Here is a 14,863-nt window from a genome sequence, read left to right on the forward strand (position 1 = left end):
GGGGTGAAGAAAATCAATTCAATATCTGTAATTAATTAATTAATTCCCTCTTCTTTATTTCTTATTTTTGAGAATGAAAATTTTTTCAATTAGAAAAGATAAAAGTGGATTCAGCCTCAGTGAAACTCGGAATCTGGTCTAGGCTTCAATGGAATTGAATTAAGAATTTCATTCCATTTCTATTAATAATAAATAGAGTGAGACCAAAAATAAAAATGGAATGGATAGGAAGGGGGCAAAATATCATACAAGATACTTAAATGAAAACTAAAATATTGTACTGCGATTCGAAACAAAATATAGTTCCAAATCATTATATTACTTAATGATTACTGTACTACATTAATTGGAACGAAATCTTTCAGAAGTTTATTTCGAATTATTAACTTTTAATATTTTTCGTTCCTTTTTTCTTCTTCGCTTCGACTTCGAAAATAGAAGAGTTAAGTGAATTAAAAACCCAAAGGAGAGGTTCATGGCCAAGGGTAAAGATATCCGAGTAACTGTTATTTTGGAATGTACCAGTTGTGATCAAAAGAGTGTTAATAAGGAATCAACGGGTACTTCCAGATATATTACTCAAAAGAATCGACACAATACGCCTAGTCGGTTGGAATTGAGAAAATTCTGTCCCTGTTGTTGCAAACACACGATTCACGCAGAAATCAAGAAATAGAGAAAATTGATCGCTTATGTGTTACCTTTCTAACCAAGGAACATAACATGTAATAAAACAATCTTTCATATATGTATATAATTTTTAATTAAATTATATACATATATCATTATAGAACATATATTTCATTATAAAACATATATTTCATTATAAAACAAAAAAAAAAAGAAACTAAGAATAGAAAGAAAAAAAAACAAATCTTCTTTTAAGAAATGCGATTTTTGGAATAGGAATAAACAAACCATGGATAAATCTAAACGACTCTTTCTTAAATCCAAGCGATCTTTTCGTAGACGTTTGCCCCCGATTCAATCGGGGGACCAAATTGATTATAAAAACATGGGTTTAATTAGTCGATTTATTAGTGAACAAGGAAAAATAATATCTAGACGCGTGAATAGATTGACCTTAAAACAACAACGATTAATTACGATTGCTATAAAACAAGCTCGTATTTTATCTTCGTTACCTTTTCTTAATAATGAAAAACAATTTGAAAAAAGCGAGTCGACTGCTAGAACTGCTACTGTTTTAAAAAAAAAAAAAAATAGAGTTACTCCTTAATTGAATTCAAATTTGTATCTAAACTCAAATCAAACGTGGATTGATGTTTTGTTCGAAAACTCCAACAATTCAATTTGGGTTGTTATATTGTAATAAAAAGGATAATCCGTTAAGAAGAATAAATCTTTTTTTGATTCAGCTTGGTTGTTTATTTTGATCACTTTATCATATGAATTCTAATTTTATCATACAAATCTCTATTCTATACCTTCCCGGAGCTCAGTCTCCGGGAAATTTTAGTTTTTATGAGCTCGTTGGCAATCATAAAAAGACAATTCTCTTTTAATATAGCTATTTGTGCAACTATTTTACGATTAAGAAGCAATTGCTTCTTGTATAGATTATAGATGAAATTATTGTAAATATAGTATATTTTTGGATTCTCGCGAATTACTGCATTTATTCGACTAATCCATAAACCGCGAAAATCTCTTTTTTTCCTATCTCTATCCCGATGAGCCGAAACCAAAGCTTTAATTTTCTGTTGAGGAATAGTTCGAGTAAGTCTTGAATGAGCCCCGCGAAAGCTTGATGTAAATAAACGAATTTTTGTCCTCCGTTTCCGAGCTATATATCCTCGTTTAATTCTGGTCATTGAGTAAATGAGACTTTGGTGAATAACTATTTCATTTTTTTCTTTCAGTTATTCTTTTCTTCTTCCTAGTCTATTAATAACAAAGATGGATTCTTCCAATGTATAAAAAAAAAATTCCAATGGCTTTTGCTACTATAACCTTCCCAACCACGATTTTTTTCTAAGTATTTAATTTAACTTTGAAATAAGAAATTGTATTGATACTAGGTATCAAAAAACATAGTAAATTAAATAGGATATAGATAAAAAAAAGAATGGGTTCCATCGTTTCTATGATTCTTTTTTAAACGACTAGGTCCTCTCTATACACCGGAGCCCCTTCTTTCATTTAATCCTTATTTAATCAATGTTATTGTTAACTTGTACAGTTCACATTCTTTGGCTCTACCCATGAAATATTTAGTAATAGGTTTTTTACAACGAAATCAAGTTATACAGTAACGGTGTTTAAGTATGAAAATTAGCTGGGTAACTGACCTTCTTATTCCGTTTTTGCAAAATAAATTAGGGGCATAATTTTTCTTTAATAGTATTTTCTCCGCTTAGTGGGTAACCATTTGTTACCAATGGAAAAGTGTTTCTCATCTTAAATTGCAAATTGGGGTGATTGGGTTTACACCAATCGAAATCATAAATTTTATATATGATAGAAGAATGCTTATATTATTAATAGATTTTTTTTTAAGTTAAGATAGTGTGAATGGAGTTCTTCCATTCACACTATCTTAACTGATCGCTAATACTGAAAAAATGGGTTTGGTTTCTTTTTTTTTTTATTAGTAGAATGATCTAAACGAGTCACACATACACCCTGGTACATGTCCCTCGGCGCTGAGGGCATCCCCGAAGAGCGGGGGATTTCGTGACATTTCGGATTGGCTGTCTTGTGTTTCTAATAAGTTGTTTCATAGTTGGCATGGTGGATCCTATAGACATAATGAGCCGGTTTAGATCAATCCTAACCCGATGATTATGAATTACTTATATTTTATTAATTTAATAGATTAATTAATAGAAAAAAAAAGTTATATTAAATTAAAAGGATTAAGGAGATAAAATTCAATCTCAAATCCTGTATTTTTTTTTGAGAAGAATCTTAGTTACTAATTGTTTATTGAAGTGCTATAATATCAACAATTCCGTGGGCTTGGGCTTCTGCTGCTGACATAAAAACATCCCTTTCCATATCTTCAGATACAACCCATAAAGGTTTACCCGTTCTTTGTACATAAACCCTTGTGATAGTTTCACGCAGTTTCAGTAGTTCTCCCGCTTCCACGATAAATTCTCCCGTTTGTGCCTCATAAAAAGAACTAGCGGGTTGGTGGATCATTACCCTGATTATATAACTTTATAAGTCTTTTCTTTATCTTGATAAAGATTTTGATGCGGATTTTCCCAATATTAGTCAATATTTTCTTTCGTCCTCAAACTAAGGTGAAAAGAATAAATACAAATAAGAAAATAAATGAGCAAAGATAAGATTCAATAACCGTACAAGCATTTTTTGCGTATTGATGCATACGGCTTTTCTTTTCCACGTATGCAATTTCTTTTTTTCCTCTATGGATAGAGTATTTTCTCTATGGATTTTTTTCCATTGAAGAAAAAAAAATAGAAAATCTACTGGGTTTTTTGGATCCAGATCCTTAAATAATAAATAATACAATAACCAACCTTCCTTTTTCTTTTTGAGTATTTTTTTTAAATACTATGATGGTTCCGTTGTTTTCTTATTTCGTCTTTTTTGTTATTCAGCAATCCGAAAGTTTCTTGTTTTTTATCATATGTTTTTTATTTTCTAATTAAAATAAATATTGTTAGACATAAATATTGTTAAAAGCTTTTTGGTATGAAAACTAAAAACAAAAAAGTCTGTGACACTAAAACTAAACTAGGTTCCTGATAGATCAGATAAAATCGTAAAAGCCCTCTCTTTCATACTACTTTTTCGATACATAATCAAATGGTTTAAAAAACAAAAATTTGTATATCGAATTCGAAGTACCATGCTATTATTACTTAAGTATTTTTATGGCGAAGGTATAGTCTTCATATATATTCTCAAATAAAAGAATCATTGGCGCCAAGCGTGAGGGAATGCTAGACGTTTGGTAATTTCTCCTCCTGCCAAAAGAAAGGATCCCATTGAAGCGGCTAATGCCATACATATTGTCTGTATATCTGGTTGTACATATTGCATAGTATCATAAATAGCCATTCCGGGTATTATCCACCCACCCGGAGAATTTATAAACAGATACACATCTCTGTTATATTTTTCTATACCGAGAAATAGCAGAATGCCAATAAGTTGATTCGATAGTTCACTATCGACCTCTTGGCCTAAAAAAAGTAATCTTTCTCGATAAAGTCGATTGATTAGGATTTAATCTTATACCTTAAGAGCCGTACATGCACCTTTTGATGCATACGGTTCACTAAAAATCATATAAACAAAAAGGAATCAATGTGTCTATTTCAACCCTCTTTCCCTTTTCATAATGGACTCTTTCGAATTTTTAACGAAAAAAAATGTACTAAATTTATTGAACTAACTTCTCATTGATGTATTGCTTTCATCGAGATCGAACACAAATCACAATGTAATTTTCTTGTTTCTGAATGGACTTCCTCAATTCTTTTAGGTTTCTTTTCTACTCTAAGTAAGGATAAGGATCTGCCCGATTTTTATTTGCACATATAGGACAAATATTACAATACCATGTCTTTTTGTTACGACTTATCTCTTCTCTGAATTTATTATTTCATTTTTTCTGTAAAATATATGATATGATAGAAGTAGTAATTGTGGATATATTACCAATTGGTTTTTTTCTAAACAGAGTCTGGATACTTCGTTTTATTGGTCCAAGCAAGCCAACCATAAATTATTTTGAATTTCGAATAGTAATCTGGATACCCCCTCCAAAAAATAAAAAATCGATCGAATTGCACTTCATTACACTTCACGCTCCAAATTTTGGATGATTCAATCATTCTTTTTTGGTGGTGAAAGAGAGGATATCTCAATCGGGGGGGGAGAACGGGGAAATCCCGTATGACCAAATATATCTGACAAGTCGCACTATATATCAATCCAAGATGCATTTCCTTCTCCAGGACTTCGAAAGGTTACTTTTGGAACACCAATGGGCATAAAATAGAGAAAAAAAGAAAATAAAATAATATATTTAACTTTAGTGTGGAAACGTAAGAATGGGTTTATTGTGTTAAAAACAATTTGCTTTTATTATATTGTATTTTTTATAAATCATAAAAAAGGGAAGAGTAAAGATAAAGATAGAGTAAAGTTGTTACGAATGGGTCCTTGGGTGATAAACGAATATGTCTGCATTTACATATTTAAATACTCATAGAGAAAATTGTCAACCCCCCCTTCCCACCATTGCGTATTCTTACTTATCGGGTATAGAATAGATCTGCTTCTTCTTGTTCCTACAAATATGATTGTTCCACTATTACTAAACACTATTACTAAAAAACTAGAACAAACATTAATTCTTTCTCCGAGATAATCTACTAAAAGGTAAAAGGTGAGAATCCATAGTATAGTTTTTTCCAGTGCAATAAAGTTACATAGTGTCTATTTTTTGTTGATATAAGGGGTATTTTCATGGGTTTACCTTGGTATCGTGTTCATACTGTTGTATTAAATGATCCAGGCCGTTTGCTTTCTGTTCACATAATGCATACAGCTCTGGTTGCTGGTTGGGCTGGTTCGATGGCTCTATATGAATTAGCAGTTTTTGATCCCTCTGACCCTGTTCTTGATCCAATGTGGAGACAGGGTATGTTTGTTATACCCTTCATGACTCGTTTAGGAATAACCAATTCGTGGGGCGGTTGGAATATCACCGGGGGGACTATAACGAATCCGGGTATTTGGAGTTACGAAGGTGTGGCCGGAGCACATATTGTGTTTTCGGGCTTGTGCTTTTTAGCGGCTATCTGGCATTGGGTTTATTGGGATCTAGAAATTTTTTGTGATGAACGTACCGGAAAACCTTCTTTGGATTTGCCCAAAATTTTTGGAATTCATTTATTTCTTGCAGGAGTGGTTTGTTTTGGTTTTGGAGCATTTCATGTAACAGGATTGTACGGTCCTGGAATATGGGTGTCTGATCCTTATGGATTAACGGGAAGGGTACAATCCATAAATCCCGCATGGGGTGTGGAAGGTTTTGATCCTTTTGTTCCGGGGGGAATAGCTTCTCATCATATTGCAGCAGGAACATTGGGCATATTAGCGGGTCTTTTCCATCTTAGTGTGCGTCCACCGCAACGTCTATACAAAGGATTGCGTATGGGAAATATTGAAACCGTCCTTTCCAGCAGTATCGCTGCTGTCTTTTTTGCAGCTTTTGTTGTTGCTGGAACTATGTGGTATGGTTCAGCAACTACCCCCATTGAATTATTTGGTCCCACTCGTTATCAATGGGATCAAGGATACTTCCAGCAAGAAATATATCGAAGAGTTGGTGCTGGGCTAGCCGAAAATCAAAGTTTATCAGAAGCTTGGTCTAAAATTCCTGAAAAATTAGCTTTTTATGATTACATCGGCAATAATCCAGCAAAAGGGGGATTGTTTAGAGCGGGCTCAATGGATAATGGAGATGGAATAGCCGTTGGTTGGTTAGGGCATCCCATCTTTAGAGATAAAGAGGGGTGTGAACTTTTTGTACGCCGTATGCCTACTTTTTTTGAAACATTTCCGGTTGTTTTAGTAGACGGAGACGGAATTGTTAGAGCCGATGTTCCTTTTCGAAGGGCAGAATCGAAATATAGTGTCGAACAAGTAGGTGTAACTGTTGAGTTCTATGGTGGCGAACTCAATGGAGTCAGTTATAGTGATCCTGCTACTGTGAAAAAATATGCTAGACGTGCTCAATTAGGTGAAATTTTTGAATTAGATCGTGCTACTTTGAAATCAGATGGTGTTTTTCGTAGCAGTCCAAGAGGTTGGTTTACTTTTGGACATGCTTCGTTTGCTCTACTCTTCTTTTTCGGGCATATTTGGCATGGTGCTAGAACCTTGTTCCGAGATGTTTTTGCTGGGATCGACCCAGATTTGGATGCTCAAGTAGAATTTGGAGCATTCCAAAAACTTGGAGATCCAACTACAAGAAGACAGATAGTATGATAGAGCATTCTTTTGTTCCTTTTCGACTTTTTTTGTTTTTGTTGTTATGATTTGAATTTGACATAAAGAACCAGATAAATCTTGATTCGACTCAAAACACTTTGTTTTCACTTTTTTTCTTTATCCGAGAAATGAGCTCCAATAAACAATAAACAGGTATGAAAGCTATAATTGTAAACCACGATTAAATCTATGGAAGCATTGGTTTATACATTCCTCTTAGTTTCGACTTTAGGAATCATTTTTTTCGCTATCTTTTTTAGAGAACCCCCTAAAGTTCCAACTAAAAAAATGAAATGATTTTTCATTATCTCAATTGAAGTAATGAGCCCCCAATATTATATTAAGGGCTCATTACTTCAACTAGTCCCCATGCTCTTCGAATGGATCTCTTAGTTGTTGAGAGGGTTGCCCAAAAGCAGTATATAAGGCATACCCAGTAAAACTTACAAGTAAACCAGATATAGAGATGGCAACTAGGGTTGCTGTTTCCATTATAATTCTAAAAATTCTTAGAATTCCAAAATTTCAAGACCACAATGGATCTATAGGATATAGATCCTATATTTACAGCGGAATGGTATACAAAGTCAACAGATCTCAATCAATATAAAATAGGATTTATGGCTACACAAACTGTTGAGGGTAATTCTAAGTCTAGTCCAAGACGAACTATTGTAGGGGATTTATTAAAACCATTAAATTCAGAATATGGTAAAGTAGCTCCGGGGTGGGGAACTACTCCTTTGATGGGTGTTGCAATGGCTCTATTTGCGATATTTCTATCTATTATTTTGGAGATTTATAATTCGTCCATTTTACTGGACGGAATTTCTATGAATTAGATTCACAAGAATCAAGTAACTAGCTTTTCAATAGAAAACTAAGGTTAAGCATTTAGGTTTTTTATCGTTAGCCTATTTCATTTTGATTTGGTAGTTTGATCGTGAAACTTCTTTGTTTCTGTATTTCCGGAATATGAGTGTGTGACTTGTTATAATGGATCTTATTGATAGTACAGAACATAAAAAAAATGGATCTGTCATCTTGATAGAGATGATTTTACCCCGTCAGATATTTATTCTAGTATCTGGAGTACGGAATATAGAAAATCAAAAATATTCTTAAAATATTAGAACTATGATTCATACTAAATATTTAGACCTCGTAACTGGATTTAAAAAAACTTTTCAAAGAGTTGAAAGAATAAATTGAAAAATGAAAATTATTTAAAACTTCCGTCGATTATCTTTATTTTGATCAACGGACAAATGTTTCTTTGTTCTATCTATTCATTGAATAAGTGATGATCCAGCAGTTCTTACTCAGGGAATTTTTGGACTTCGATTAAAGGTTTTTTTTGAATCATCGTGGTCATGATACGAATCTGATGTTTTTTTTAATTGATTCATATGGTCCTAACAAGAGAATTCCTATCAATAATAATAATTAAGAAAACAGCAGTAAAAAAAAGAACATTACACACAAATAAAAAATGGAAGTAAATAATAGAATATTCAAGAGGCCTACTGTAAATAAAGACGAGTGAGCCGACTTGATATTTTGGCATTATAACCACAAAGAATAGTTTTCGGATTTCTATTTTTTCTTATCTTCCGAAAAGATTGGAATCATAGGATTCCGTTAAGAAGTTTCAAGCTTTCTATTACACATATCTGTTTTCATTACAACCAGTATTTGGGTATTTTTGTTTGAGCCGTACGAGATGAAATTCTCATATACGGTTCTCGGGGGGGTACCTTAGTTTACCTATCTCAATAAAGTCTATGATTGGTTCGAAGAACGTCTTGAGATTCAGGCGATTGTCGATGATATAACCAGTAAATACGTTCCTCCCCATGTAAACATATTTTATTGTTTAGGAGGAATTACACTTACTTGTTTTTTAGTCCAAGTAGCGACGGGATTTGCTATGACTTTTTATTATCGTCCGACTGTTACTGAAGCTTTTGCTTCTGTTCAATATATAATGACGGAGGCTAACTTTGGTTGGTTAATCCGATCAGTTCATCGATGGTCGGCAAGTATGATGGTCTTAATGATGATTCTGCACGTATTTCGCGTGTATCTCACAGGTGGCTTTAAAAAACCTCGCGAATTAACTTGGGTTACCGGTGTAGTTTTGGCTGTATTGACCGCATCTTTTGGTGTAACTGGTTATTCCTTACCTTGGGATCAAATTGGTTATTGGGCAGTCAAAATTGTAACAGGCGTGCCCGAAGCTATTCCTGTAATAGGATCCTCTTTGGTAGAGTTATTACGCGGAAGTTCTAGTGTGGGACAATCCACCTTGACTCGTTTTTATAGTTTGCATACTTTTGTATTACCTCTTCTTACTGCCGTATTTATGTTAATGCACTTTCCAATGATACGTAAGCAAGGCATTTCTGGTCCTTTATAGTAAATATGAATCATAGATATTTGTAATTAATCATTTCTTATTTGGGGGAGGAATATATTTCATTGCTACAAATATGGATTATTTAAAAGAATAAGACATGTATTTGGATATTTTCCTTCAATTTAACAAAATTGGATTATTATTATTTTTTACATACACGAATAGTTGAAGGGAATTCTACGAAGAAGAAATGGATTATGGGAGTGTGTGACTTGAACTATTGATTGGGCCACGCAGATATATGATTTTCTCTTATCTGCCACATTTGAATTTACAATTCAATGTGTCTTTATTCCAACTACCACGCAAGGTCCGTCCCTACAGAGGATAGGCTGGTTTCACTTGTAAAGAATCTTTTCTATGATCAGACTCGATCATATCCTGCATGAACAGGCTCCGTAACATCCAGTAAAAAAAGTGATGTGGGATAATCTGAATTATATTTTCTCTATTTCACTGAACTTAATAGTATGGAAATGCATTCATTTCCTATGCATTGACTCGATTTATGATACTATCGGAGTAAACCAAGTGGATCTAAAGAAGAACAGGGGTTAGATTATATTAGTAACAAGTAAATCCTTTGTACGTAAAAAGTTCCAAGATTTTTTTTTTGGGGGGGGGGTAAGAATTGCAAGGTTTGAGATCACCCAAAAAGCACTATTCACTTTGAAAGCCTACTTGGGTATTGAGCGTTTACTTAAGTTTACTTAATAATAAAAGAACTTAATTTTTTTTTTTTGCAGATAAGATAATTGTAACTTCGGAGAAGAAAATAAGGTTTATTTTCTTACATGGAATCTTTCTATATGTGTGGATAACATATGCATTTTTTCTATGGATACATTCGAAATGTTTGATTCGTGCTCGAGCCGGATGATGAAAAATTATCATGTCCGGTTCTTTCGGAGGATGGATCTATAAGAATTCACCTATCCTAATAACAAAAAAACCTGACTTGAATGATCCTGTATTAAGAGCTAAATTGGCTAAAGGAATGGGTCATAATTATTATGGAGAACCTGCATGGCCCAATGATCTTTTATATATTTTTCCAGTAGTAATTCTGGGTACTATTGCCTGTAACGTAGGATTAGCGGTTCTAGAACCATCAATGATTGGAGAACCCGCGGATCCATTTGCAACTCCTTTGGAAATACTACCCGAATGGTATTTCTTTCCCGTATTTCAAATACTTCGTACAGTGCCCAATAAGTTATTAGGCGTTCTTTTAATGGTTTCGGTACCTATGGGATTATTAACAGTACCCTTTTTGGAAAATGTTAATAAATTCCAAAACCCATTTCGCCGTCCAGTAGCAACAACCATCTTTTTAATTGGTACCATAGTAGCCCTTTGGTTGGGTATTGGAGCAACATTACCTATTGAGAAATCTCTAATTTTAGGTCTTTTTTAAACTTTTTAATTAAATGGATTCAATTGTGAAATAAAATATCATGCCATGTATATTGTGTATCTAGGGAGAATTCATTTTGAAACGACTAATCCCTAGATACATCTTTTGGCCTATTCCGAGTATATGGATTTATTCTAAGGATTCAAATTACACATTTTCACCTTTATTTTTATAAATAATAAAAATATGAAAAAAAAAAACCAATGCCAATGGATTTCAAATTTATGCGAAATGCTTTTCTATTTCTAAAATGTCTAATATATGTTTTACATCTTCTACACGAAAATGTTCCATTTCCATAAGGTCTTCTTGACTATTATTCAAAAGTTCTAATAATGTATGAATATTGGATCTTTTGAGACAATTATAGATCTTGGGAGGCAATTCTAATTGGTCAATAAAAATGGATTTCAATGCTATTCCTTTTTTATTTTTCCTCAGTTTATCCTTAGCCAATATATCATGAAAAGTAAAAAGGGGTAAAGTAACCTTGTGTTGATTTTTTTCTAAATGAAAGGGATCTTCTTCTGCATGTAAAAAGGGAATAAATAAATCAATCAAATTCCGAGAGGCTTCATAAAGCGCCTCTTTAGGAGTTAAACTCCCATTTGTCCATATTTCGAGAAAGAGTATCTCTTGTTTTTTTTTCCCATTCCCATAGGAATGAATACTATGATTTACATTTCGAACAGGCATGAATACAGCATCTATGGGAAAACTTCCGTCTTGAAAGTTTTTTAGTGTTTTTATACGATATCCGCGATTCCTCTCAATTTTTAATCCAATACACAAATTAATAGGTTCTGTTAGGTTGGCTATATGTTGTGTATTATCAATGATTTCCACAGAAGGTGGTAAAATGATGTCTTGAGCAGTTATATATCCAGGACCTTTGAAACAAATAGATGCGTCTTGAGTTCCATACAGATTACTTCTCAATACAATTTCTTTCAAATTCATTAAAATTTCATGTACTGATTCTTGAATACCTACTATGGTAGAATATTCATGTGGTATTTTCTCCGATTTTGCACGTGTAATACATGTTCCCTCTATTTCTCCTAGCAAAACTCTTCGCACTGCAATGCCTATTGTATCGGCTTGGCCTTTCATAAGTGGAGACAGAATAAAGCGTCCATAATAAAGACGTTTACTGTCTACTCTTGATTCAACACACTTCCACTGTAGTGTCCGAGTTGATACTCTTATTTTCTCTCGAACCATAGTAATATATATATATTTGATCAAACCCTTGAATTGTTTATTTCTCTTGAAATCTTTTCCATGTTTATTTTTAATTTTACACACGTCTTTTTTTCGGAGACCTACATCCATTATGTGGCATAGGGGTTACATCCCGTATAAAATTTAATAGTATACCACTTCTACGAATAGCTCTTAATGCCGCATCTCTTCCGAGACCGGGGCCTTTTATCATGACTTCTGCTCGTTGCATGCCTTGATCCGCTACTGTTCGAATAGCATTTCCTGCTGCGGTTTGAGCGGCAAATGGTGTACCCCTTCGTGTACCCTTGAATCCACAAGTACCGGCGGAGGACCAAGAAATAACCCGACCACGTACATCTGTAACAGTCACAATAGTATTGTTAAAACTAGCTTGAACATGAATAACTCCCTTTGGTATTTTATGAGCATGCTTACGCGAACCAATACGTCCATTTTTACGCGAACCCATTTTTGGTATAGGTTTTGCCATATTTGATTATTTCATAAAAATAAGTCCGAGATATATGGATATATCCATTTCATTCAAAAACGGATCCTTTACTTTTTTCTAACTAGTTTCTAACTAGAATTCATATTCGATTTATATATATCAATTGTATTTTTATATTAATCGACATCGAATATGAATTTTTGAAATAAAATTTCAAATTGGAAATACCAATAATAAAAAATTTCTTCTAATATTTTATAAAATATATATTCTAATATTTTTATATTCTATTTTTATAGAAAATCCTCTTTTGTGGAAATATTATCCTTGTCTTTGTTTATGTTTTGGATTGGAACAAATTACTAGAATTCGCCCTCGCCTGCGAATTAATCGACATTTTTCACAAATTTTACGGACGGAGGCCCCTATTTTCATATTTGTAATTCCTTAATAAGTTAATACCAAATCTATTTATTGGAAGAAAATAAGGTTTCCTTACATTTTGAACTTGTACCCCCCCCCCAAAAAAAAAGATTGTTGAAATTAAAAAACAGTCTAATTAAATTGAATTTTTTATGCTTCTTTTTTTTTTTCTACGGGCGTATACATATAAACATATAAAAAGTACGTCGAATCTTTTGAAAAACATAGCTTATAATTCAATTTTGATTATATAAAGGAATCTGAAACATACCCCTGGGAATTTATTCATTCAGGAATTAAATCCTCTTGAATCCTTTTTATTTTTTCTTTTTTTTTTTCCAATTCCAGTTTCAGTTAAACCCCCTTCGCACATTCACTAGTATATGAGGGGTGGGTGATATTCTAAATCTGTGTTTTCTCTCTCTCTTTTTGACAAAAATGGATAGAAATTTCTCATCTAATTCGTATTTCAGAAAGATTACCATATATAACATAAAATTTCTCCGCCTATTTTTTCTAATCGAGCCTCTCGATCTGTCATTATACCCCTAGAAGTTGAAAGAATTACAATCCCCATGCCTCCTAAAATTTTAGGGATTCGTTGATAATTAGAATATATTCGCAGACCAGGTGTACTGATCCGTTTTAAATTTAAAAAACTTTTATATGATCCTTTCTTATTTATTCTATACCGTAGAGTTAAAACTAAATAATATTTGTCGCTTTCCCTATGTTTTCTGACGTTTTCAACAAAACCCTCTCGTAAAAGTATTTTCACAGTGTTTTCGGTGATGTTAGTAAATGGTATTTGAACCATTTTTTTTCTATTCATATCAGCATTTCGTATATAGGTTATTATGTCAGCGATGGTGTCCTTACTCATGATAAACGAAAATGATTGTTGCTCCTTATTTTCAATATAATCAACATGCTCGTTTTTCTATTTTTTTTTCATTATTTCATTTAGATCATCCAATATATTTCATTTAGATCATCCAATATTAATATGAAATAGATAATAATTGTTATTTCTAATACTTAGAATAATTACTACAAAAGGGATATGTGTGAGATATAATATATTAATTAATCCATTTTCATTACAAAACAAATATATCCATATCACGGTTTTGCCTTATAATTTTATAATACCTCGGGTGCTAATGAAACTATTTTAGTGAAATTTAACTGTCTCAATTCCCGTGCGATTGCACAAAAGATTCGAGTTCCTTTTGGATTTCCTTCTTGATCAATGACAACTGCAGCATTATCATCATACTGAATTAGTATACCGTTGCTACGTTTGAGTTCTTTACAAGTACGTACAATTACAGCTCTGATCACTTCTGATCTTTCTAAGGTCATATTTGGTACTGCTTCCTTGATTACAGCAACAACAATGTCACCAATATAAGCATATCGTCGATTACTAGCTCCTAGGATTCGAATACACATCAATTCGCGGGCTCCGCTGTTATCAGCTACATTCAAATAGGTTTGAGGTTGAATCATATCATTTTTTTGTTCTTTCAGTCCAAAGATTGAAGTAAAAAAAAATATTCTGTGTTCAAAAATAAGGAACTTACAATTGCATTTTTATGTTTTCATCCTAAAGCCCTCTTTCCTTTGGTTTTCATTATTATCCTGAAATAATGAATTGAGTTCGTATAGGCATTTTTGAGGCTGCTAAAGAAATAGCCTTTCTGGCTATATTTTCTGATATCCCACCCATCTCATAAAGTATTTTCCCAGGTTTAACGACAGATACCCAATATTCGGGAGATCCTTTTCCCGAACCCATACGCGTTTCGGTGGGTCTTACTGTAACTGGTTTGTCTGGAAATATGCGTACCCATATTTGTCCACCTCGTCGGACATTTCGTGACATTGCTCGCCGTCCCGCTTCTATTTGTCTAGACGTGAT

At 33.1% G+C, this 14,863-nt stretch overlaps 2 protein-coding genes across 2 annotated transcripts in view; one reads left to right on the top strand and one right to left on the bottom strand.

The window, feature by feature from the left end:
* The first annotated feature begins 5,440 nt into the window (after window positions 1-5,440).
* LOC113864376 (photosystem II CP47 reaction center protein-like) lies at window positions 5,441-11,018 on the top strand. Its single transcript, XM_027498005.1, has 4 exons — window positions 5,441-6,993; window positions 7,590-7,821; window positions 8,763-9,401; window positions 10,333-11,018. Exons 1-4 carry the CDS (start codon window positions 5,473-5,475, stop codon window positions 10,836-10,838), a joined length of 2,898 nt encoding a protein of 965 aa, XP_027353806.1. The 5' UTR covers window positions 5,441-5,472; the 3' UTR covers window positions 10,839-11,018.
* Window positions 11,019-14,048: 3,030 nt separating this feature from the next.
* The window catches only part of LOC113864381 (30S ribosomal protein S3-like), a 2,671-nt gene continuing 1,856 nt past the window's right edge, over window positions 14,049-14,863 (bottom strand). Inside the window, exons 2-3 of the mRNA XM_027498007.1 lie at window positions 14,668-14,863; window positions 14,049-14,420 (exon numbers count right to left, since the gene is read on the bottom strand). The exon at window positions 14,668-14,863 is cut by the window's right edge and continues 18 nt beyond it. Of these exons, the coding sequence (XP_027353808.1) occupies window positions 14,083-14,420; window positions 14,668-14,863 (534 nt within the window). The 3' untranslated portion in view covers window positions 14,049-14,082. The remainder of the gene's footprint in view (window positions 14,421-14,667) is intronic.

Source organism: Abrus precatorius, unplaced genomic scaffold, assembly GCF_003935025.1.
Source record: "Abrus precatorius isolate BTA unplaced genomic scaffold, Abrus_2018 Scaffold4, whole genome shotgun sequence".
Lineage (NCBI taxonomy): Eukaryota > Viridiplantae > Streptophyta > Magnoliopsida > Fabales > Fabaceae > Abrus > Abrus precatorius.

Bases quoted from the DNA above. Each gene is read 5' to 3' on its own strand.
- LOC113864376 (XM_027498005.1), top strand. From the start codon at position 5,473: ATGGGTTTACCTTGGTATCGTGTTCATACTGTTGTATTAAATGATCCA. The intron at 6,994-7,589 runs GTATGATAGAGC...TGGTATACAAAG, and splicing joins CAACTACAAGAAGACAGATA to TCAACAGATCTCAATCAATA. The intron at 7,822-8,762 runs TGGACGGAATTT...GGGGGGTACCTT, and splicing joins TTATAATTCGTCCATTTTAC to AGTTTACCTATCTCAATAAA.